This window comes from Hyaena hyaena, unplaced genomic scaffold, assembly GCF_003009895.1.
Source record: "Hyaena hyaena isolate Hyena2069 unplaced genomic scaffold, ASM300989v1 scaffold_509, whole genome shotgun sequence".
Taxonomy (NCBI): Eukaryota; Metazoa; Chordata; class Mammalia; order Carnivora; family Hyaenidae; genus Hyaena; species Hyaena hyaena.
In genome coordinates, this window is record NW_024081142.1 from 240,751 (window position 1) to 267,254 (window position 26,504).

The following is a 26,504-nucleotide window of genomic DNA, read 5'->3' on the forward strand; positions in this document are numbered from 1 at the left end:
ACTGTGGACATATAAAAGGGCATTCAGCCCATATTTCCAAGAAGTATAAATTAAAATATTTTTTAATTTAAAAAGTAATTACAAGGCACCATAGCATATCACATGGATTCTGGAACCAGATATTTTGAATCTAAAGCACAGTTCTGCTGCTTACTACCTGTATAACTGTGGTCAAGACACTTAAATTCTGTATACCTCAGTTTCTTCGTCTGTATAAAGGATAATGATTTACCTCATCTGGTTATTATTGTAAGGATTAAATATGTTAATTTGTATAAAGCCTGTACAACTGTGCTTGGCAATAATAAACACTTAGTCTGTGTTATTGATTATTATTACCTACATCAAGACTAAGGCTTAGAGAGGTAGAGACTTATTCAAGGCCGTGTGATGATCAGCCACGAAGTTCCTGTTTGATGCTGGGTTTTTTGTTAACACTCTAAAATAAAATCGAGCTTTACATTTCTCATGACCCTATGGTAGAAGTATAACATTACCCATATTTATCTTTAATTATAGGCGGAGAAAACTAAAGAATGAAAAGTAAAATTTTAGACTAAAGGTGATGTTCCTTTCTAATTTGCTTCTCTGTGTGTGTGTGTGTGTGTGTGTGTGTGTGTGTGTGTCATTGAGCTGTCCTGACTTTACCATCATTCTCTCTGTAATGACACGCAAGAGTAGAATCCTTTGGCAGCCCTCCAGGCAGGGTATACCCTTCAGATGCTCTAGAACCACACCACTCAAACAATCCCAGGGCTCAGCCCAAGGTCTGGCACATAGTAGACACTCACTGTCTATTCACTTATTTTAAGTGATTGAATGTCAATATCTCTCCTGCTGTTTTGACCTCATCGCCTCCTGTCTCAAAATCTTCAACAAGATTTTTTTTAAGTTTGAATTATTCATCCTGTATTTCAAATCTTTCCAATATCTCACCTGGGATGAACTTCCTTCTTTCCTTTTATGTAGTTGGCCTCTTTCACTACTCCTTGCCTACTTCGCTTAATGTGTCTTCTTTGGCTATGTTCTTACTCATTTTTATCCCACACGTAGTACTAAATATAATTCCTTCATACTTTAACATTTTGTTTACACTCAGATGTTTCTGCTCTCTTTCCATTGGAATTATAGTTGCAGGAAACAATGGGAGGTGTTTTCTCAGCTCACATCCTGCCTCCTCACTTGCTCCCATAGCAGCCGTGTTAGAACTTCATGGCCCCCACCCTTTAACCTAAGCTGATGGGACCAAGGGTGGCTTTTGGGGTGTTTTGTTTTGCAGTAATAAATAGCTGGTATATCATTATCCTCAAAAGTTGCTGAATAAAATCTCTAATTGTGAATGAAAAACTATGCTTAGGGCCCTCGACACTTCAACTTAAACTCCATATGATTTTATTATAAAAAGATTATAGAGTGCAAGGAAATTCTGTATTGAATATGATGTATAGTAGCAAACATATGGTGAGTCTGTGATAAATGCCAGAAAGATTATGAATTTTAAAATACCTAGAGATGGAGGAGAGGGCAAGGGATTTGATTTTTTAAGGGTTGTTTTTTGTTTTTCTATTTTTACTAGCTTTCAGCATCTGTTGGTCTGAACATGGATGAGGACACAATTAATAAAATGCTTAGCATGTATTAAATTTTCATTATTTCATAGAAGAAGTAAATGTGGTTAGTACCGTTCAGACTCTTTGCTTCCCTTTTATGTATTTAGGGCTTGTTTTTGGTGAACTGTACATCTTTGCATATTGACTTTAGCTAATCATAACCTAAGGATTGAGTACAAGAGGAGAAAGACCCCTCATAAAACTGGTGACCAAGCAAAGAGAAAGCTTAATAGGAACTTAAATTTACCAGACATCTGGATTTTTGTGAACTGATATTTTTGATTTTGTGGGTCTTACCATGTTTAACTTCCCCTGTACCATGAATTGGCTGCAGCCTTGGTTTAGTCTTTCAAAAGGAATGGAAAATGTCATTTTGCCTTATTTAGCTTAGGGAAATAGTTATAACTTCTACCTGTTATCTGGTGCTTGTTCCGACTTTCGTTGTTGACTTATGGGGATCAGTCTCGTCTGTGCTGGGCTGTCTGTAGCAGGGTGCCCTTGGATTTTTCATGTGAACTGGCACGTGGCAGTGGAGATTAGGTCACTAATTCTGCAGCTAAACACATCCAATCACTTGACATAAGCAATTGTAATGGCAGAATTTAAAAGATCATTAAAAGGGAAGAATAAAACAAATGCATCCATATGATTCAAGGTCGGATGGACATTCATAAGCGAGTTGGAAAGGGATAAAACATTAGATCAAAATTTTAGATTTAGCTTTCTGATATCTGCCGATCTTTTAGTACTCCCTCATAGCCATGCTGCTGTAAGAGCAACTTACAGTGTAGAGAGCATTCTCATTTGGATTCGTTTCTTGCTTCGATTCTAAGGTTCTAGTTGCTACCACTGGAACAAATCACAACTAGCAGGAAAGCCACAGACTGTTCAGACTGTGCCACCCAGAGTCCCATACCCTCCCTCTGTCTCTAGTTTTGGGATTAGGTGTTTACTTCCAAAATGTGAGGCCCTATGACTCCCGGTTTCATGCTATCTTTCATGCAGGTCTATCATTTGCTTTATCTATCTTGGTGCCATAAAATAATAGGTCCCAAGTAAATACTTATCAAATTGACTTATTATTACATGCCTGCACAGAACAAGTACAGGAAGTTTTTTTTTTTTTAACACATATATTGATTCATTTTTATTTAATATTTTCACTCCTCCGGCCCACAAAATTCTTCCTGTAGCTTTATTCAGAAAATGACAACTCAACACATGTTTTATCTGCAGCACACAAATTACTGTCACATGCATTATCTCATCTGATTTTTCTTAAAAACTTTGTGAGATATATAGGCAGGAAATTATCATTCCTATTTAACAGATGGGATAAGTAAGATAGGAATAAAGGGATTGAGTGATATGGAACTGAGGTCTTTGTCTCCTAAACTAGCCTTTCTTTACTCATTTAGGATGCCTTTCTTCTGCCTCAGTTTAACCTTTTTCCTTGTGTCTCTGTCTCAGTGGTGATTGACAGTAGGAAGGCTCTCTTCCAGGGCTATCTCAATGTTAAAATTATACTTCGCTGTTCACAATAACTCTGACCTTGGGCTAAGAATGGAAAAATGAACTCTTTAATCATCTATCATGGAGCTTCTAAAGTGTGTATCTTGATTTTGCATTTTATGGTCTCGTGATATCTAGATAGATAATGTTGTTAGGTGATTTTGTTTTTATTGTTTCAGCAACCATCTCCAACTCTCTAGTAATTTATAGTATCAAAGAGAAGCAGATCAAATGTTCACATGATTATCCTGATCATCTGGCTTCTACCTATGTCTCCAACTTATTTTATGATACTTGCCTGCTCATTGAGTAAGTTCAGACAACATGAAGTTCATTCTGCTGCTAATATAGGCCAGGCTCATTTCTATCTTAGGGCATTTGAACTTGCTGTATCTTCTAGATGGAACAGCATTGTTCCCTCGGGTCATCCACAGATCTTGCACAGATGACTCTGTCTTGTCATAATTCAGCTATCTGCTCAAAGGCCTCCTTAAAGAGGCCTTTACTAGTCTCTTTGTTAAGTGGAAGGAGGTGGGTATAGAAGAGTGTGTTTAGTGTGCCTCCATTTATGTGTATTTTCTTAAATATTATTTACCCAAATATGTAGAAGGAATAGCAATGGAAAGATACACAAGAAATTGATAACAGTGGTTTCCACTAGGGAGAAGAATGGTAGGATGAAAATGGGAGTAAAACATTTTTCACTGTTTTGTATTATTTGAATTGTTTACTAACTGTATATATTACTTATTACAATAATTAAAGCCTCCTTTAAAGAATGAGGGGAAAAGAGGACCCATATGATTGCCTAAACCTAATGAATTAGAAATATGATAGAAATAAATATTTAATATTTCACTTAGATTCAGTAATTCAGTTGTACAGGTCCTGGTGAGATATGTCCTGCTTAAAAGCAGTTTACCTGATAAAAAGTTAAAATTTTATTGACCACATGCTCAACATGACCCAAACATGTGTCTGTTTAAAAAGTGACTACCTCCACCTAACAACAGCAGAAAGCATATTTTTCTCCAGGATAGATCACGTGTTAGATAACAAAACAAATGTTAACAAATTTAAGGAGAGTGAAATCATACTCATATTTTTTTCTGACCACAATGGAATTAATCTAGAAATTGATAGCAAAGAAAATTAAAGAATTCACAAATATTTGGAAATTAAACAACATATTCTTGAATAATCAGTGGAGCAAAGAAGAAATTGAAAGGAAGCTACAAAGTATCTTGAGACAAATGAAAATAGAAGTACCCCATACTAAACTTACGGGATGCAGCAAACAGTACTACGAGGGAACTTTATAATGATAAATGCCTACACTACAAAAGACATAGAATCTTAAATAAACAACCTAATTTTATACCTCGATGAACTAGAAAAAGAAGAACAAACTAAGCCGGCAGTCAGCAGGAGAAAGGCAATAGAGATTAGAGCAGAAATAAAAATAGAGAATGGGAAAAAAATCAACAAAACTAAGAGTTGTGTTTTGGAAAACATCAGTGAAATTGACAAGTCTTTAGCTAAACTAGCTAAGCATAAAAGAGACTGAAATAAATAAAATCAGAAATAAAAGAGAGGACATTATTACCACTTCTTCAGAAATAAAAAGGATTATGAGAGTACGAAGAATAATTGTACACCAACCAACAGGATAACCTAAAAGAAAGAGATGAATTGCTAGAAGCATGTAACTTACCAAGACTGAATTGTGAAGAAATAGAAAATCTGAACAGACCTATGACTAGTAAGGAGATTGAGTTAGTGGCTTCACTGGTGACTTCCACTATTTATTTATCTATCTGTCTATCTGCCTATCTATCTATCTGTCTGTCTGTCTATCAGTTATTTAATTAGGTTTTTGTAAGAAATCTAGAACACCAATTTGTGAGAGTGAACTCCATTTGTGAGAGAAAATACGGACTGGCGGTAGCCCTGAAGTTGAGGAACAGCTTTGCGGGTCCCCAGCTTTCTGATCAACCTTATGGTGCTCTATAATCTCATGTTTCTCTTTCTCTCTGGGGAAGATCTCACCTTCCTGGTGCCTGGGTTTACACAGCTGCTTATTGAAGCAAGCATCAGTGAGATAGTCGGGGAGTTTTCACGCTGCTGATCTCAATGGTGGAGGTGCCAATGACAAATTTCTAATGTGTTCTACACAGAGGACCTCGATTGAAGGCTGGCGGTCAGGTCACAAGTAGCAAGCCACTGCTCAGCTGCTGCAGGAAAACCACCCTCTTGCTCCGGTGGCGCCCAATGAGGTTGATCAGAATGGTCCCAGGGGTGATACTAGCTCATAGCTTCCTCACATGCTGACTGAAAGGTTTCTTGCCTTGGCTCAACAGCTTTTGAGACACATCTTCAGTAGGATAACACCTAGGCATTCTGTGAAACTTAACCACCCTGGTACACCCATTCTTGTCGCTACCAACTAGTTTTGTGACAGTAGCAAGAACCCTCCCCTTCTTTTTCTTTTCAACCCTATATTTAGCTGTTGAATACTTCCCCATGCACATGGCCTTTCTGGAATACATAGCTGATCAGGGATATCTGCCAATTCCTCTGACTAGGACAGGATTTCTGCTGCAGTAGGGCTTGCCCTTCATAGATGTTTTAGTCTTGATGTTACCCTTTTATTTTTTTTAATGTTTATTTATTTTTGAGGAAGAGACAGAATGTGAGTGGGGGAGGAGCAGAGAGAGAAGGAGACACAGAATCTGAAGCAGACTCCAGGCTCTGAGATATCAGCACAGAGCCTGATGCGGGGCTTGAACCCACGAACACTGAGATCATAACCTGAACAGAAGTCAGACGCTTAACTGACTGAGCCACCCAGGTGCCCCTTGAGGTTACCCTTCCTAACCTTACCACCAGCATCACCCTTCTGGGCTTCAGTTTTCTTCTTCTTCTTCTTCTTCTTCTTCTTCTTCTTCTTCTTCTTCTTCTTCTTTATTTTTGAGAGGAGAAAGACAGAGCGCGAGCAGGGGAGAGGCAGAGAGATGGAGACACAGAATCCGAAGCAGGTTCCAGGCTTCTAGCTGTCAGCACAGAGCCCCATGCAGGGCTTGAACACACGAATCACGAGATCATGACCTGAGCCGAAGTTGGACACATAACCGACTGAGCCACCCAGGCGCCCTGGTGTTTCTACTCTTTAATCTTGAGCTTCTCAGCATTTCACCTGCCATCTTGCAACCTGGGAAAGAGCAATTCCACTAAACATTTAAAGAAGAATTAATACCACTTCTTCTCAAACTCTTCAAAAAACTGAAGAAGAGGAAACACTTCCAAACTCATTTTATGAAGCCAGTATTACCCTGATACAAAGCTAGAAAAAGAAAAACAGGCCAATATCCCTGATGGATATAGATGAAGAAATTCTCAACAAAATACTAGCAAACTAAGTTCAACAGCATATTAAAAGGATCATACACCATGACCACATGAGATTTATCCCTGGTATATGAGGATGGCTCAACACATATTAGCAGAACAAAGGATAGAAATCTCATGATGCTGCTAATACATGGCAGAAAAAGCATTTGACAAAATCTGACACCCTTTCTTGATTGAAACAAAACAAAAAAAAAAAAAGAAAGAAAAAAAACCTCAAGCCAGCAATAAAAGGAAATTGTGTCAGCATCAGAAAGACCATGTATGAAAAGCCTACAGCTAACATCAAACTCAATGGTGGGAAACTGAAAGTGTTTCCTCTAAGATCAGGAACAAGGCAAGGATGCCCATTCTTGCCTCCTCTATTCAATATAGTACTGCAAGTTCTAGCCAGAGCAGTTAGACAAGAAAAAAAAATCAAAACCATCCATATGGGAAAAAAAGTAAAATTACCTTTGCTCACAGATGACACAATCTTATATGTAGACATGCCTAAAAATTCTACCAAAAAAGCCATTAGAGGTAATAAAAGAATTCAGTAAAGTTGCAGGACACAAAATCAATATACCAAAAATAGATGTGTTTTGATTCCCCAACAATGATCTATCAGACAAGGTCGCTGAGTAAACAATGCCATTTACAATATCATCAGAAAGAATAAAATACTTAGGACTAAACCAAGAAAACAAGAGTTTTACACTAAGAACTATAAAACATCAATGAAGGAAATGAGAGAAGGCGCAAATAAATGGGAAGACATCCCCTGTTCATGGTTTGGAAGACTTCATGTTCTTAAAATGTTCATACTACCTAAAACAACCTACAGAGTTAATACAATCTAACAAAATTTCAATTTTTTAATAGAAGAGAATAGAAAAAACAATTTTAAAATTCATGGAACCACAGAGAACCCCAAATAACCCAAACAATCTTAAAAAGAACAAATAGGAGGTCTCACACTTCCTAATTTCAAAATATATTACAAAGCTACAGTAATCAAAACAGTTGGGTACTGGCATAAAGCTAGACTTATAGACCAATGTGACAGAGTCTAGAAACAATCATACACGCATACAATCAACCTACATTTAACAAGCATGCTAAGAATACACAATGGAAAAGGAGAGTCCCTTCAATAAATGGTGCTGGGAAACGTGAATATCCACATGTAAAAGAATGAAATTGGACTCTTATCTTATACCATACCAAAAAAAAATAAATGTAAATTGATCAAAGACTTGAACATAAGATCTGAAATTGTAAAATTCTTAGAAGAAAACAAAGGGAAAATGTTTGTGATATTGGTCTTGGCAATAATTTCTTGGATTTGACACCAAAAAGCACCAGCAACAAAAGCAAAAATAGACAAATGGATGACATCAAACTAAAAAGCTTTTGCACAGCAAAGGAAATAACCAACGGTATGGAAATGCAACATATAGAATGGAAGAAAATATTTGCAAACCATGTATCTGATAAAGAGTTAATATCCAAAAAACATAAGAAACTCAGATCATTCAATAGCAAAAAAAAGAAATAACTCCATTTAAAAATGGGCAAAGGAACTGAATAGATATTTCTCCAACGAAGATAAACAACAGGTATATGAAAAAGTGTTCACCATCACCAATTATTAAAGAAATGCAGATCAAAACCACAATGAGATATCTCACACCCTTTAGGATGTTCACGATAAACAAAACAAAACAACCCAGGAAATAGCAAATGTTGATAGGAATCTAGAGAAATCAGGACCTTTGTGCCTGCTTGTGGGAATATAAAATGGTGCTGCAGTTATATAAAGCAAAAGGAGTGTCCTCAAAAATTTAAAAATAGAACTATCTATATGACCTAGCAGTTCAACTTCTGGGTATTTACTCAAAATAGCCGACATCAGGAACCCAAAGAGATTTGCACTTCAGTGTTCATTGCAACATTATTCACAGTAGCCAAGTAGTGAGGACAACCAAAATGTCCACTGGCAGATGAACCTATAAAAAAAACCAAAAACTGTAGTGTATACATGAAATGAATATTACTCAGCCATAACAAGAGGGAAATCCTATTATACGCCTTGTCATAGGTAAACCTTGAGGACAGCTTGCTAAAAACCAAGCCAGCACAGGAGAAATAATGCCACGATTCCACTTATGCGAGGTATCTAAAATCGTCAAACTCAACGGAAGTAGAAAGTACAGTGGTAGTTGCCAGGGGCTGCGAGGGGAGAGAAATGAGGAGTTGCTGTCCAATGAGTATAAAGTTTCAGTCATGCAAGATGAAAAAGTTGGCCAGAGCTGCTGGCCAATACTATGTTTAGAGTTAACTATACCATATAGTACTCTAAAAAAAAATCTGTGGAGGGCAGATCTCATGTTATGCATTTTTTAGCATCATAAAAAAAAAAAAGTGAGTATACCTCACAATAGCAATCAAAGAAATGCAAATAAAAAATTATCACCTGTCACATTAGCGAGGGTTTTAAATGCTGGTGAGAGTTCCCTGAGGCAGGCTCTCTCATTTACTGCTAGTTACAGTGTAAATTGGCAGGCATAACCGTTTTGGAGAACACTTTGGAAATATGCATCAAAGGGTCTTAAAAGTGTTTATACCCTTTGATGTAATATTTTACTTGTAGGAGTCTGTTCTCATGCAGTAATAACAAATGCAAATACGTTTATTATTTATAAGACCAAAATTTAGAAATCTTCCCAATGTTCCAGGAGAGAGGAATGGTTAATAGAGGCTGACATATATGATAAAACAACAAAAATGTTTATAGAGTTTACTGACAAGAGAAAACCGCTCACGATATAATATTAGGTGAAAAAAGGGGAGGGTAACAAGCTGTATAAAGGGTGATTACAAATTATGTTATCACTACTACGTCAAAAAAGTTAAAATAAAAAAAGATGAAGGAAATCCACCAAAAATGTTATATAAGGCTGTTTCTGGGTAATGAGATTATGGATGACTAAAACAAAACAAGACTTTAAAGTATCCTTTTACTCTAAGTCTGCAAACCTAAACAGGTAAGGTAGAATATAGAGTGATCAAAAATTGGACTCTTTCTTCTAGAAATACTGGAAGGTTTTTGATTGGCTTTATTCAAGGTATGGTTAAGACAAGCAAACTTATTCACCAAATGTTTTCATTCTAACTTAAAAGAGGTAGACATCACAGGGAGAGAAATCAAGCGAAAGCCTTACATGATTTATTTGTGTAGTAAACATATGGCCTTTCGTAGCCCAAGAAATCGCATCAACTCCCTCTGGGATGCAGTGGGTGGGTCATCCTCTTTAGGAGAGTAATTTAGGAGAGACATAAATGGAATGGTGAGCAGGGAGGGGATGGGCGGGTCTGCCCTGGCAGCTAGGTCGGTCAGACCCACCGTGGCTTTCAGTGGGTTGGCAGATGGCACAGCCAGATTGTCCCACCAGCCTGAAGCTACAAACTAAAACAATTACATTCAAGAAGAGATAAATTTATGCTACAATCAGATTCCTAATATTAGCGAGGGATTGGTAGGGGTAATGTTCTAATGGGCTTAAGTTGTGAGCAGAAAACTCTAAAAAAGAGGGGGGCAGAGAAAGGTGCAAGCTGCCTTGCAAAGGGACATACATCACCAACTCTCTGAAAAGGTTAAATTTATGCCCTGCTGCTCTGCTCCCCTCCCACCCCTGCCATTTGATGCCACTTAAAAGTGTTTCTTTACTTGGGTGCCTGGGTGGCTCAGTCAGTTAAGCATTCGATTTCGGCTCAAGTGACGATCCCGTGGTTTGTGAGTTCCAGCCCTACATCTAACCCCACGTCAAGTCCCGCATGGAGCTCTGTGCTGACAGGTTGGAGCCTGCTTCAGATTCTGTGTCTCCCTCTCTCTGTTCCTCCCCTGCTCACACTCTGTCTCTTTCTCTCAAAAATAAAGATTAAAAAAAAAAAGTGTTCCTTTACCTTATTACTTTCCTTGAAATCAGAGAATATAAATTTGAAGACCTTGAGTCCAATGGAGAAAAACAGTTCTGGTGGGCCCACACTGTGTTAAAAAAACAAAACAAAACAAAAACAAAAACACAAAACTTGAATGAATTGCTTGACAGTTGAAAGTTGGGAAATTGGCATAAAATTTGGGATGTGGGCTTTAAGAAAAGTTAAATTTAGCAATAGCGACCTGTTATTGCCACATGGTAACCATTAGCTGGAGAAAAGCGATGCTCATTTTAGATGGCACAGGCTTGCTCATTTGCCACAGTCCTCACTCAGCCCATGTGCTCATTTGGATTTCCACTCTTGGCGCTGTATACATTCCTGAGACTTTCAGGTCTGGGAGTGATTTACAAACCTGGTCTGCAAGCCCTGAGCTGTCTAGGGTAAAAGTCTCCACTGTTACAAAAACTTATTCAAAGCAATACTTCCTAAATAATGCTGATAAAGTCAGACCTGATTTGGAACTCAAAGACATGCTGGGGGAACGAACAGACAGCGCTGTCCCTCTGAAAATCAGGGGCGCCATGGGCAGACAGCTGGAACGAAGAACCTTCGAAGACTGGGACATCTTATGGGAAACTCTCAGGCTAGCGTTTGGAACTTGGTAGGAGGTTAATAAATATTTGTTTCTATCTTCCTAAGAGCAGATGCAGAGCACAGCAAGGAGGAAATGGAGCCAGAATAGTGTAATGCAATGCACAAAAGCACAGCATGCCAAGAGAGGAGAAGGGAGGAGGTAATTGTAGTCTAGAGAGCATTCGCAGCAACAGAACAAGCCTGGAGAAGTTAGAATGACAGGGCCAAGTACTATAATAACAGGGGACTGCATAACCATGGCATGATTCCGATAGATCTTTGCTAGTCACACATCTATATGGTGAGTAGAAGCATAAAGTCCACAGATGAAGGTAACATTAATCAAACAGAAATTCAGACAGAAATTCGCATCAAAATACTAGTGAGAAGACATTCAACCTGTTAGTGAAGGATTGCTGATTTAAAGTATAACAGAATATATACTTAAAAATACAGAGAATATATAAAGTGTGCAGAATAGCTGTATTCAGTTGAAATATAGAATTTCTCTACTTCGTTGAAACAAGTTAATGGTTTAAGGTTTTTATGTGTGTTTGGCTTACCAACGGTGTGGCTATAGTTATTGAAGTAATTTATTTCTAAAGCCTGAATTTTAAAAAATCAGTTAGTAACTGAAGTGAAATTTTCTGAAGTATCATGTCACTGTAGTAATAACATGTCAGAGAATGTTAGGCAAAGAGTGCCAAATGGCAGGGTGGAAGATTATAGATGTATTTTTTTTTTACTAGCCCTTTCCTTAGGGTCATGGCTAATCAGTCACTGTTCATACATAGGGTAGCTTTGGCAGTATTTATTTCTTTAAATATTTAACAGACTTGGGAGGCAGTGACTGGCAATAATATGCAGTTTCCAGCATGTTACCAGTGCTTAGTAAATGGTAAAACAATGAAATCCTGCATGATGAAAAACAGCAGTGAGTAAATCTATTATACCCAAAACCGTTTGAAAGCTATAGCATAGTGCGTTAAGTTATGGTAATAAAGGACATTTATACTCACTAAAAAGTTCACCCAGGTAAGTTCCTGTTAAATTTCTTCGGGGAGTGAGAGAAGGTATGAGAAATGTGGATGGAGTATGGATTTAAACAAAAACAAAACAAAACAAAAAAAAACCCAAAACCAACTTTTTTCTTTTTCTTTGTTTTTAATCCGGTGGACCTGTGCTGACCACAAACCGGGTAGCTATAGCCTATACACTGGCAGGGTGCTCCAAGAGCCTTTGAAACTCAAAACTCCCTCTAATTGAGCACCAATTAGCAAAACCTTCCAGATTTCTAGATACCTTCAAGCTTTGAAAGACTTGCTTTTGGAAGAGGAGGCACCCAGGTGCGTGTGCTACAGATGCACGCCGCTGCACAATGATACCGGGAAGGCAAATGCTCTCTAACCCTGAGAGGAAGTTCTTTTTTCTACATCTAAGGAAACTGGGACTTTTAGGCTAGGCTTGGGAACCTTGACGACTGCGTTTCCGGGATCCTGTGCAGCTTTCAGCAGCTAGAGAACTGGGCTGCAAGGGCTGAGAACCCCGTGCTATAAGTTTGGGGAAGGAAGCGAGAGAAAAAAAAAATAGAGCTGCTCCTTTAAGAACTTCCTTTCCCTTTTACTCTATGTTTACATAACACGGGGGCCGAGCCACCGTGGGGCCCGAGGGGGGCGGGAGGGGGTGCGGGCCGCCCCACGCGCCGGAGGGAGGGGGCGCCGGGCGTGCGGGGGGCAGCGCGCCTTCTGGCGGAGGGCTTGGCGGCTCCCACCTGCCCGCGCGCCGGCAGGGCGGCTCCGCGGTCCTGCCCCCGCCCCTCCCCCGCCCGCTGCCCCCGCCCCTCCGGTGCTGGCTTCCTCCCTCCTTCCCTGGCGGGGCTCCGGCGGCGGCGGCGGCGCTCGGCGCGGGCAGGTCCCCCTGCTGCCGGGTCCCATTTGTTGCCGAGTCCTGCTCCGAGCGGCGGTGGCGAGCGGAGCTCCGGGGAGCCCAGCGGGGCAGCCGCACAGCCACGACGGAGCAGCCGCGGGACTGGCCGCCCCGTGCCCCCTTCGCCGCCGTGCCCTTCCCCGGCGCGCTCACCCCGTTCTCAGGATGGGATTGTAGCGGCGGCGCGGACTCCGCGGGCATCGCGGCGGAGGAGGCGGCGGCGGCGGCGGCGGCGGCGGCCGATCGGGGCTCCATGTTTTCCCCCGGCGAGGAGGAGCACTGCGCCCCCAATAAGGAGCCTGTGAAATACGGGGAGCTGGTGGTACTCGGGTGAGTCCTGAGATCTCCGAGGCGGCGGGCGGCGAGCGCTGCGGGCTGAGTGACTGCCGGGCGCCCGCATCCGCGAGCGGGGCCAGGAGGGTGGCTCGGGTGCTCCCTAGGGACGGCTGGGGCGCTGGGGGCGGCTCGAGGGGCCCGGGCGGCAGGCGCCGGGGGAGCGGTGCCCGCCATCAGCGCGCGCGGGGCGCTGCAGAGACCACCGAGACGCGCTTTCCCGGCGGAGGACGGCGGCAGCCGAGGAAGTGGCGGAGCGGGGCCGGCCCAGGGAAGGGAGGGACTGTGGAGACCCCGCGTCCCGCAAGGCACTGCTCTCGGGGACCTAGTGCCCGTCTGTACCGCGGGGGACCCCTGCTCTACTTCCCCGCACGTCTTAGGGTCGGGGAGGGCGGCTAGGGGCCGGGCCAAGGCTCCACCGTCGCAGGCACCTCGCGGTGTCACAGGAGACCCCCCAGTTGGCGAAGCTGAAAGGCCGGTAGAGCCCGGTCCCCGGGGCCCCTCTGCCGGGGTGGACTGTGATCTCGGGTCCCGGAACTCCGAGCGCGGCGCTGCGGGCTTGGCCGCCGCAGGCAGCGGGATCTGCGCGGTGGGCGTCCGCGGGTAGCGCTTTGCATATTGTTATGGTGACCGCCGCGGGTCGCCGCCGCCGGGGGCTGTGAACTGTCTGTGACCTGGGCGGCAGGCTGGCCCTCGGCTCTCCCGGCCGCGAGTGTCCGCGGGGGGGGGGGGGGGGACCCTGAGCTGGGACGCGGCTGCGCCTGCCGAGGCTCCGGGACGCGGGGCCGCATCCCCTCGGTCCCGGGCCGCGGCCTCGCTGATGTGCTCCGGGCGGCGTGCAGCTCGCCCGCCTCGGCTCCCGCTCCGCTGTGAAAACCACATTTTGAAGATAGTAATTATCTACAATCGTTAAACGGCAGCAATTAGAGACTTCATCTACTTCCTGAGTTTCCTTGTGACATTTCTATTGTTTACCCTTAATAAGCCGGGAGGGAGGCTTCGCAGGATTAAAGCAGGATAAAGTGGGCAGTGAAAGGGGAGCAGAATGGGGAGGAGGGAAATGCAGGGAACTCGGGAGAGGAAGCAACTTGGGTTTAGTATTTAGGAGGAGAAAGGATTATGTTCCCCTTTGGATGTGTCACTCCTGGGAACCCGCGCTTTTGTCCTTCGCTCTTGAAAGACCCGTGTTCAGACCATCATCTGTGCTGTTAGGTAGGCTTCACACACATATGAGGAGCCGCGGGTATGCAAAAACTCAGGGAACTCTGAAAAAACGTGTTTTGATAACTGAATACCTTGAAGTAAGTGTGGGCTTAAACGTAATTTCGAAGAGAAGCATTTTTAAGAGAAGCTTCCAGACACAGTACAGCTGGAAGTTGTCTGTTCCTCCTCACTCTGTTGCTACAGTATTAAGTGGAATATTATTGAAAGTCTCATTACCTGCCTTGAAGTTTGCAGAGAAGCGGTTTTTCTCACCTGCATCTTAATTGTGCTGAAAAGACAGATGTCAGGGTTCACTGGAAGGAGGGGGGAGTGACGGGGGAGTTAGCGGGTCTTATGTAACCTCCGCCCAACCTAATTTTGTGGAGTTTGAGTTTGTTTGTGTGTCTGGCCTCAAAGTATGTTTAACGTACTCTGTGAACCTGACAGGAAAGATTAACTTCTGCCAGAACTTTATTTCATTATTTCCTTTTGAGGAAATCATTGTTGAGACGTTTCAGAAAAACATGGTGTGAGTGGACCCGGAGAGGTTTTGTGTTTCTAGCTGGAAGTGCAGGGCATTCCAAAGCAGTGGAAAGGATTTATACCCAGGATTGTCTTGGCTTACTCTAAAGTAGGCTATGTAAATGCATTGCTCATTGCGTGTGCTTTGTCCCTGACTAATGGTTTTCCAGGAGGCACTAAGAATGGCATAGTTGGCACTTTAATATTTTGGGCCAGACACTCGGCAGTTATATGTGTACCTATTGTGTGCCAGCACTACTTAGGGGTTGAGGATCCAGCAGTGAACAAAGAGCTTTCATTTTAGTGTGGAGGGACAGGGTAAGAGAAAGAAACATGTAAACAAATGGATGATAAATCACGATGTCAGGTGTTGCCAACGTCTCAGCAGAAAGTGGTTCACTTAGGGAGTGTCGACCCCAGGTAGGTATTGCTTTCTTTAGCTAGGGGTCAGGGCAGGTCTCTCTGAGGAAGTAAAATGGGAGTTGACATCAGACTATGGAGAAGATACTGGTCAGGTTTTTGAATACCTGAGAAGAATTGTGGACTTTTTCTGTTCTCTTCTCTTTCCTCTCTCTCTTTCTTTTTCTTTCTGTCTTCCAAGAGTAGATGTCTGACTCTAGAAATATTGAACACACTGAAGAATGCTGGGGAAGTAGTGAGTAGTAGGTAGACTTTTAAAGAGACCCTTACTAATTCATATTCTATTTGTAGGATTCAAGATATTGCCCTCCCTCTTAAAACAATAGTAACAGTCAAATAATTAATATCACCTTTGTATATCTGATCATCTGGGATGTAAATATTGATAGAGAATTTGTAGTAGGTTTTCTTATTGATAAAATTAGTGTTGATGTCTAAAAATGACCAATGTTGATATTGATAGAAGCTTTTGCCTATAAAATAGTGCTTTATTTTTATGTTTTATAACTACCTTTTTGTTTTCTTCTAAATTTCTTCCTTTCCCTCTCTTTTAAGTTTCATAGTAAAATGTTAGTGAGAAGTTCTGGCAAGCAGACTGAGGAACTGTATATATGTATATATGTGTATGTCTATATATGTGTATACATATATCTGTATGTGTGAAGAGGTTTATATGTATAGCTATTTGCATACAGATTTCTGCCTAAATCTATAGGCAAATAAGGGTCTTTTCATATACTATACTATACAGTGCTAGGAGAATTGCCAGATAGTTAGGATGTTAGTTGGGTCATCACCTTCTTGCTGGATTCATGGAATTTCATTATTCCTTGGTTCCAGCCAATGAACGCATCATGCCACAACCTTTTGTTGTGCCCATTACGTAATTCAGGGTAGAGAAAATGACAAGTCTACCTGTCAGGCCTTTCTTGCTATTCCTTTTAAACCTAGCTGACATGTTAAAGTTGGGGAAGGATGTCTAGATTTGAGAGGCAGTTCAGTGTAGTGGGGAGATCATAAAGGTACAGTCAGCAGTCCTGGATTGAATCTCTGCTTCCTTGCCAACCAGCATCCTGACTTTGGATTAGTCTCTTACCTTCTCTGTCTAAAGTGATAATGAAATATGATTGGATTAGGTAGTCTTAAGGGCCCTTCCTGGTCTATATCCTGTAATACTGCTCCTTGATTTAATGTGGAAAATGCATAGTTACCATTCTGTGTGTTGGTTTTGAATATTCTTAAGGTGATATGCTAGAATTCGAATGGGAACTGGCTTTAAATAGAAAATACCAACACTGTGAGTACTTTTTTAGAAGTAGGTATGTGCGAAACAGGCTTTTTCAAAAAGGTTGTAACGGTATACATATATTTGACTCTTTGGTGTTTGATTATATGTGAAGACATTCAGATTTGGTCAAACTTTCTGTTCCAAACTTAAGCAAGGCAATAATGTTTTGAAATTAAGCTAAATAGGCTACAAAAGCCAGCATAAGGAAGAGATAATCCGAAGATAGGATCTTAGACCTGGAAGGGACCTACAGGGTCATGGTATACATTTAGCCCTTTTATTTTTACTGACGAAGAAGAAGAAACTGAGGCTCCCGGAAGGAAGGAGATTTGTTCATGTTCACAGTTGAGCTGGATCCCTGCACTGCCTGGTCACTGCTGTTTTCCCACGTCAGACTCCAGCAGTGCTGTCACTTCCTCAAGGCTTCGAGTTTTCTGTAACTTGCATGGGGGGAGCAGAATCCCTTTCTGGATTCAGTTTGAAGCATGCAGCTCGCTTGCTGACTAAGGGCCCATCCATGGTTTTTTAGGAAAATGTTGCACAGTTGAATGGATAATATGTTTTGCCAGGCTTTATTTTTAACTTGATGCTTCACCAAATATATTTTTATTGGCTCTCCCAAACCCAGCCATGGGGTTTTAGGGTCCTCAGATGGAATTCAGGAAGCCCTGAACTTGGATGAGGCAGGGATGACTCTCTATTTTCACTATAGTCAGACTGAAATGTAGGATTTCACTCAATTATGAGTATAGACAACTAATAGAACTGCTACTAAATTTGTTTTTGGTGCATTAATATAGAAATGCATGTATTATCGTCTCATAATTTAAAACTGTCTTGATAACTAGGTATAATTATTTTTACTTGTAGTCCTTTGTGTTTTATTTTACGTATTTAAACCATTTTTCTGAGAAGGGTTCAGTAGGCATTACCAGACTGCCAAAGGGATCCTTGGTGCAAAAATAGGTTAAAAACCTCTACGTATGAGTACTTATAAACATGATGGAAAACAAAGTATTTTAGTGGAAACTGATCAAGGTCTTCAAAAGGCTAAAAGGTCAAGGGGTGGGGGTGGGGCCTGCCTTATTTCCTTTGGATGGTGCGGCATTCTGTCAGATAAGACAAAGGACACTGTTGCCTGAACAGTTTTATGGCCTTTATATTTTTAAACAAGCAGCTCCAGATTTCTATATGCTGTTTTTGTTTTAACCTTGGCACTTTGCCTTGACTACTCCTCCCCTCGGTAGTAATAAGAAACCTTAAAATACGCCCTAATACTTTTCCTTTTCTCATCCTCCTCTCTAATTTGGGCCCAATGACTTCAAACACCAGTATCCTTTATAAAGTTAAAGGTCTTTTTTTTTTTTTTTCATAGGTAAAACTAAATCTTTACTGCCACTCAGTGTGTGGGGGTGATCTGAAGAGCTCAGATCTGTTTGTGTGGACAGAGTGTCTAATTCTGTAGGCTATTAAGGGTCATGATGTTACTAGCTTTGGGTTGCTATATTTTCCTTTACTAACTTTAGCCTTGTTTGGCGTATGTGGCTGGCTGTGTGGTTTCTCGTCTGGCTGCCTCAGATTTATTTCTCTTTTTAACATATCAAGACTGACACCTTTGTTAGGACTTTTCATTTTTGGATGTTTTTCATCATGTGATCCATATTTGGGGATACTTTATATAAACAAAAATAAAACCGGGCTGATCGGGGGCCCAGCAACTTTACCAAACATATTTTTGTCCAAGAGGTAAAACACATACGCACAAAACACCAGAAAGCCAAAAACGGACCAGTTGCCGAATCTGAGGGAGACCAGTATGGTCACAGCGGTGCAGTGATGTTTTATCTGCTGTGCAGGGATCAGCAACATGACCTTCCAGAAGTAAGCACGGGGGGCTGTGGGCTGGCTTTTGAGTGGAGACAGCAACAACTTGGTGGACCTCATTGGTATGGGGGAAAAATAATGGAAAAGGAATTTTTAATGTCGTTTCATTTAAAGGAAGGTTTCTCCTGGGGCGTGTGCAGAACCTATTTCACAGAGAACAGTGAGGGTAAGAATGAGTCAGTTATTAGTTCTTACTGAGCGAATTGTCATCTTCCGCTTCTGGAAAATAAAATGATAAGAGCAGAAAGTGCTTCATATGTCTTAGCTTTGTCTAAATCAGCTGTTCTCAACCACTGTCTCAAACTGCCTCATTTGTGATGATCAGTTTTGAGTTATGTGTCCAGTAACTTAGAGCAAGTAATAAAGTATTGGTGTGTCAAATGATTCTGAGATGTCTCTTTAATAATGTCATTTTTCACCCACTTGCATTCTGATATGTTTTCTCAAATGGGAGAGAAGAGGGGTGGAGCGACATGGGGCAAGCCAGGAATTTATTCATTCAACAAATATTTATTGGGTGTCTACTCTTCCAGGCACAGCGGAGTGAACAGGGCAGTCACGTTCCCTGCCCTTGTGAGCTGCTGTCTTCCCCTTGTCACAGCTCCTTGGTGAACAGCCATTCCCAATACAGTCTTCATTTATTTCGCCTACAAATATTTGAGCATCTACTAGTGTGGGACGCTGTGCTTGGCACCAGGGGGTGCACTGATGAATGAGCATGGCACCGCCCCTGCCGCTTTGGGGCCTAAAGTCCAGCCAGAGACCGAGAAAGCAGCCTGCAGAGCGGAGGGCCGCCTGACACCGTGCTGCGCCCAGAGGAGGAGAGCATGGCCAGGAGGAAGGGAGGGAGGGAAAGAGTGCTCTAGGCACCACGAAGAACTAGGGTTCCCAGATCCAGATGTGAAGTGTGCATCCGGGAGAAGGGGGGGCAAGGACAGGGAAGACAGGGGGAAGCCCTGCAGGGCTACAAAGAGCAATTGACAGAAATCACAGGTGAGGGTGGGGGCAGGTCATAAAGCACTTATATGTCATTGGAAAGATTTGGGGCCTTATCTTCAGGCCATGGGAGCCGATAGCAGGGTTTTCAGCTCTGAAAGGGGAGTGGAGAAGGCACTTTTACAAAGCCGGGATGCAATGCAGCCTTGGGAGAAGGAAAAGGAGGTCTGGGGAAGAGCAGAACCGAGTGTGAGCCGCTTGCAGCTGTTTTGGTCCCAGATTCTGGTTCCTGCCCCTCATGAGACCTGGTGCCCGCCCCCCCCCCCCCCCCCCCCCCCCCCGCCCCCAGCCCAGAGCTCCGTATGTTAGGCTCTTCATTCAGTGTCCAAAGTTCTGATGGGGAAGCCGCACTGCGCGGGCACGGCCACAGCCAGAAGCCAGGGAGATAGACGAGAGACAGCACTCTGCCAGAGGGAGCTTCCCTTTCCGTGGGAGGGGTGGGCCATGTGCAGGAGCCAGCAAACACATAGCTAAAACATGTCATGACAGAGGGTGCCATGGGGAAAAGAAAGAGGGCTAAGGGGGAAGAGAGAGAGTGGGTTGGCATAGGAGACCAGCAGGGGACGGAACTAGGGATAGGCCGTGGGAGGCCCTCAGAGGCTGAATAGTCAGCAAGGGCTTTTCTGAGAAAATAATCCCGTGTCCTCCGAGAGCACCCACCTTCTTTGGATTTTTATTTACTGCTTTCTGTGTAAGCCACCCTGGGTGGGTTCCGCTCTTACAGCCTCGTATTATATTAGTTAAGGAGGCAGAGTATATAAACAAACCACCACAGGGAAAATGGAAGTGTAAACAAATATAAGGACATGTATCTGACATCCCTAGACACACACGTGGTTCAGTCCACTGTGCTCTTGCCACGGGCCCAGATTGGCGATGGCCTTCCACTAGCGGTCGTTGAAATTATCTGGTTTTCTCTTGAAGTTTGTCCTTGGAGGGCGGAGACCCTGACCTCTACCTGCCTTAGAGTGCCAGGCACACCTTCTCAGGTGCATAGGAGCACTTCCCAAGTATCTGGAAGGAATGGAGGCCCACTCCAGTGCCTCACTTGCACGGCACAGAGGAGTCCAGGGCTCAGGGAAGGCTTTTGGATTTGAAAGGAACACTGCAATTCTGTAGCCCAGCTGCGCTTTTGTAAACAATCCTCCCAGCCATAAGGGCCCACAATGAAGGCTCCCTGCAATACTAAACACCCACTGTTCTGACATCAGATATTCCAGTTTCTACTTTTGTTTCTCTTTTTGTCAGTCACCTAACAGTCATTTTGTCACCTGCAGAAAGTTCTGCCTTGAAGGGAAGCAGGCCATCTGTTCTGATCCCCCCAGCTGCTCTGAGCTGCATTGCAGTGCGCCGTGGTGGCGTTGAAAGGCTGTGGTCATTAGTGCCTGTTAATGATGGCTGCAAGTGCTATGGAATACAAGCCTCTTGGACGGCAAACCTAATAAATATGCATCAGGGGTGTTCTTCAGCGTCAGGTTTAAGACTGTTGCAAGTCATTCTTGATTGAGGTTTCATTTCCAGCCATGCACATAATGCTTCTCACTCTCCAACATTTAACTCTGTTCGTTCCCTGCTTTTGTGCTCATGCAGGATTTCTATTTAGGATAAGAATCATTATTTCAAGCTTTGTACTTCCGTTCTAATTGGTGCTGGCTTAACAGAATCCAGCCAAAGCAGGCGGTTGTGTGTTTGGCTTCTAAGCTGTTGGTGTAAAACTGCTGTTTACTACTACCAGGGGCCCCTCCTCTTTTCCCATCCCTACCTAGAATTCTTGTGCTTCCTGCTACGCAGTTAGAGAACACTCTTTTGACAGCCAGAACTTGTGAGGGGTAAGCAGTTAGGATTTCTGGAGCACTTGACTGATAAACTGATTACCTTGAGGAGAGGCCCTTACTGCACAGGGACCGTAGACACAAAAGAGTGTGCTTCCCACCAGATCCTGGAAAATTACACAGACCAGGTCTGTGCTGCAGTACATCAGATTACACTACTGTTTGGGTGCTTTCGTTAGTGCATGCCCATGGATAGAATTCACAATTGGAATCTGTGCTTTTTTTTTTTAACATTAGTCTTTATTTTTGAGAGAGATAGAGAGTGCGAGGGAGGAACAGAGAGAGAGGGAGACACAGAATCCAAAGCAGGCTCCAGGCTCTGAGCTGTCAGCACAGAGCTCGATGCGATGCCGGGCTCAAACTCATGAACCACGAGTTCATGACCTGAGCTGAAGTCAGATGCTCAACCGACTAAGCCACCCAGACGCCCCAGAATCTGTACTTTTGCTCTGTAGCAATATCTACGATTTACAAGAACGTTATAGTACAGGTAGCCATATGATTTATCAGCATGTTATCCTTCTCAGTGTCGTTTCTCATGAACCTGAGCGATTTCATTTAATAAGCGTTTGTTTGTTTGACTCTTTAACCCGTCCAGTGAAGCACTGTACCTAATGGTCATGTCGTTGAGGTGGACATTACCCTGCCTTCCCAGCCAGTCTTGTTGTCAGCTGGAGATCAGGTAAGAGAACTCAAGGTTTTGGTTTGGTTTTTTTAATTTTTTAAAAATGTTTTTTAATGTTTTTATTTATTTCTGAGAGAGAGAGAGAGCGAGTGTGAGCAGGGGAGAGTCAGAGAGAGAGAGAGAATCTGACAGAATCTGAAACAGGCTCCAGGCTCTGAGCTGGCTGTCAGCAGAGCCTGACGCGGGGCTTGAACCCACAAACCAGGAGATCATGACCTGAGCCAAAGTTGGACGCTTAATCAACTGAGCCACTCAGCCGCCCCGAAAACTCAAGGTTTTGACTTCACCCCATGTTCTTCCCCGTGTCTTCCAATATGGCCGGCAGTAGTTCCCTGTGTGGCCTTGTGCGCGTGCGCTGGACCTCCATGTCAGGAGACGAATCCCCACCCCTCGAATCTGGGCTGGCTTGGTGATTTGCTTTGACCAGTCCATGTGAGGGAAGTGGCACTTTGTAACTTGTGGATGTTGCCTTAGGGGGTGTCGTAGCTTCTATTTTTGTTCAGTTAACTTGCTAGAGCTGCCTTAACAAAATACCACAGACCTGGCCCCTTAAACAACAGAAGTTCACTTCCTTGCAGTCCTGAAAGCTGGATGTCCAAGATTAAGGTGTTGGCAGGTTGGGTTTCTCCGGAGGCCTCTCTGCTTGGCTTACAGATGGCCGTCTCTCCCTGTGTCCTCAGATGGCCTTTTTCTCTGTGTGCCCACCCCTGATGGCCCTTCCTTTTCTTATAAGGACACCAGTCATATTGGATTAGGACCCACCCATATGACCCGATTTCACCTTAAATTACCGCTGTAAAGATCCTCTCTCCAAATACAGTCACATCCTGAAGTGTACTGGGGTTAGGACTTCAACATATAGACACAATCTGTGATACCCTCTTAGAAGGCAGCCTCCAGAGGGAGAAGCCTGATTGCCCTGCCGGAGAGCGTGGCCCTGGCGGGCGAGGGGCTACAAAAGGACCGTGGGCCTGGCCAGCCGCCTGCCGTTCCAGCCACCCAGCTGAGGCAGCTGGCCAGGGAGTGAAGCTGTTTGAGGTCCTGCGGCCCATCAGGCTGCCCAGTCCATGACACGGGGAACAGAGATGAGCTGTTTCCCCCAGGCTTTGCCCATCTTAAGGATCTGAGGGTGTCAGCTGTTTTAAGCCACTGCTTGTCGGGGTGGTTTGTTACACGGCAGCGGACAGTTCGGACACCACAGCGCTCTGTTGCATGTGGCTCTACTGTCAGACCTGACAAACTGGTGCGAAATAACTCACTAGGCTTGTGTCGAGATGTGTTTTGTTTCCTTCAGGTTACTGATTATTTTAATAAGCACAGTTTCAGCCTTTTCGATGAGTTATTCCAGGCGTTAAGTACCGCATGGTCTGAAAACCTTAGCTAACAAAAGCATTTGTGGAATAACTTTATCATGCATAAGTCATCTGCGAGTCTGCATTCGATAATCTCCATAATCAATATTATCTCCTGAAATTCACTGAGAGCACGGCAGGTGTAGAACAGTGCTTCTGGCACACTCCAACAGAAGTCGCCTGAACCCAGGGAGCTAATGCGTGACACAGATTTTCAGGCTTTTAAAGGCCACCTGACATGAAATAATAGCACCAACAGAGATTTGAGTGGGGTTGGTAATCTATACTAGCGTCCTGCAGGTACGCGACGATGGATGCGCCGGCCTCAAGAATGTTTTCACGCTGCAGTTGAGTGGTAAAGAGACAGGGTGAAAAGCTCATTTCTGTCAGTTGTACCCGTCTGTGGCTGTCAGCCGTTAAGAAGGAAGCACAGTTCCCGAAATACTTTACACGACTCATTCACACCTCGGAGACCCATTACTTGCCAGATCAGAGGCAAGTGGTGGTGAGAGATCGCTGTGGCTTGTCACGGTCTGGGGTAGGCCTGCCTACTCGTGACAGAAAGGGACGAAGTGTGACTGCAGCCAGCTGGCAGCCACCTGTGTGGTCCTCACTCCACCACACCTGTAGAAACCACCAGTTACCACTTCCAAATTGAGCCCATTGCCGTAAAAGAGAGAGAGAGAGAGAGAGAATCCTGTAGTAGCTAAGTGAACATAACTTCGTGAATTTCCCTAAATGCTGTTTAGGGAATTTTAGCGTTTGCCTTTTTTTTTTTTTTTTTAAATTTTTTTTTTTAAATGTTTTATTTATTTCCAGTAGAGAGAGACAGCGTGAGCAGGGGAGGGTCAGAGAGAGAGGGAGTCACAGACTGAAACAGGCTCCAGGCTCTGAGCTGGCAGTCAGCACAGAGCCCGACGCGGGGCCCGAACCCACGAACCGCGAGATCATGACCTAAGCGAAAGTCGGACGCTCAACCAACTAAGCCACCCAGGCGCCCCGCGTTTGCCTTTTTAATCAGAGGGACTGAAACGTGTTAAGTTCAGAGTCTTGCATTCAAAATGTAGAAACTAAGTGTAAAAGAAATTTAAATTTCTAAACTCTAAACTGTTTTTGTAAAAACTGCTATAATTCTGTGGTTTTTAAAGCTTAACACTACACTGAGACTTTTGGGATACCAATACAGAGATAGATGTGTTTACTGCATGTGTTTCCTCTATGGTTGGATTTAATTAAAATTGGGAGCCACTATAACATACTAGAAGTGAAGCACTTGTAAACATATGCACTAAATATTAAGCACTCAGCAAGGGTGAGTTGATGCAGCTATTGTTGCTGTTTTTATATGCTGATTTCATATTGAGGAGCCCGCATAAGGGAATGTCCTCTGGGGGCATACAACTTGAGGTCAAGACGAATAACTTAGCAACAAACCATACGTGGCGTAGAGGGGGGTAGATGGAGGCGGCTGTTTTCTCAGATGCACTGTGTGCCAGATTCCGTTAGATGTTTTGGTTGATCAGCCCCAGGAATTACATTTTATTATTTGGAAAGTGAGGCCCCAGTTCTGGTCACTCCCCTCATTAACGGCAGGGCCTGGCTGGAAGGTAGGTCTGTATGCGTTGCCCTGAAGCTTTGCTTCCTTCTTCCAGGGTGAAGGTCAGAGGCTGGTATATTCCTGAAAGACGGGGAAAGATATCCTGGAGGAGGTGACCTGGGGGCACAGTTTTGAAGGGCGACCTGAGGTTTGATAGGGCAGTAGTAGTAAAGGCTTAGCAGTGTTTGCCTAGAGGCAAGTGCTGCTGGGGGAGGGACAGAAAGTTGGAGTGCCGGCAGCTAGTCAGCAACTACTCATGCTAGCGATCCAGTGGTAATAACTGAGCAGTCCGTGCCTGCGTGGAGCGTATAGTCTACCACGAAAGAAGGACTTTACACAAATTAAGCCTGGCAAGGTGCAAGCACGTACAGGGTTTCACGGGCATTTAGTTCAGGGGAGAAACCTTGGGGTTGTGCGGAGAGAAGGATTCCATTTAGCCTGCGATGAGGAGGGTGAGTAGGAATTAGCCAAGGGTCCAGGGGGAGAGTGGTGTGTATAAGACACATTTAGCAGCTGAGGAGCTGAGAGACATCCAGGGAGTTTGAAATTAGGGAGTTGGAGGGCCAGTGTGCTGAGATAGACTTGATGGGAAGGGTGCCTCGGGCCCTGTAAAGATTCAGGCCTCCGGGGATTGGGAAGCCTTGACATTGAGGAGGTATTTCGCACCTTCTGAGCAGTTGCCTTAACATTCTCAGGAAGAATTTCCAGCTGGGTCTGCATTTTCTCTCGCAGATTACCCCCCCCTCCTTTGTCTCCAAGGGACAGTGGCTCATGCTGCGGCTAGCACTGAGAGACTCGGTGGTGGGATAAAGTGAGCAGTCACTCGGGAGTGTGTTTGGGACACTTGGGCAGAACCCACGCATGTTTTTGTTTTGGACCCTACCCCTCAGAGCAGATCCAAGAGCCTTTACACAGCCAACCAGCTGTGCTCTGGAACCTCGCTCAACACCCATGTGATGGCGTCCCTTGTACATCGTCCACCAGGTGTAGGGGACCTGCAGACCATGGCTGTCCTTCCCCCCACCCCCCAAGGCCAGGCATGCCAGCCTTCCAGTGGATCGCCCTCAGGGAGAAAACTGGCCGCTCTTCCTCTAGGCGGTTACTGCTCCAGGCTGTTGCCTCAGCTCTGGGTCTTGGCCGTCTCCAGCTGAGCTGTGCCAGCAGCAGAAGTGTGGGGACAGCTGGGACCAGTGTCGCCCATAAAACAGCCCCTCTGCTGGTGTGTGGATCCTGCTGCTGGGAGCAGATTTTTATTCTTGTAGTAGGTGTGGGGTCTCTGATTTCTGCCCGAGTGCTTGCCTGGCTCTCCCATTGCTCCCACCTCTACTTCTGCCTCGCCTTCGGGGAGCTCTGCACCTTTTGAACTGGAGTGGAGATGC

General features: G+C 44.0%; 1 protein-coding gene and 1 pseudogene across 1 annotated transcript in view; one reads left to right on the forward strand and one right to left on the reverse strand.

Moving 5' to 3' along the window:
- Nucleotides 1-5,009: 5,009 nt before the first annotated feature.
- On the reverse strand, nt 5,010-13,268 carry LOC120247279 (annotated as a pseudogene).
- The window catches only part of PELI2 (pellino E3 ubiquitin protein ligase family member 2), a 195,363-nt gene continuing 181,922 nt past the window's right edge, over nt 13,064-26,504 (forward strand). Inside the window, exon 1 of the mRNA XM_039255137.1 lies at nt 13,064-13,343. Coding sequence (XP_039111068.1) covers nt 13,267-13,343 — 77 coding nt within the window. The 5' untranslated portion in view covers nt 13,064-13,266. The remainder of the gene's footprint in view (nt 13,344-26,504) is intronic.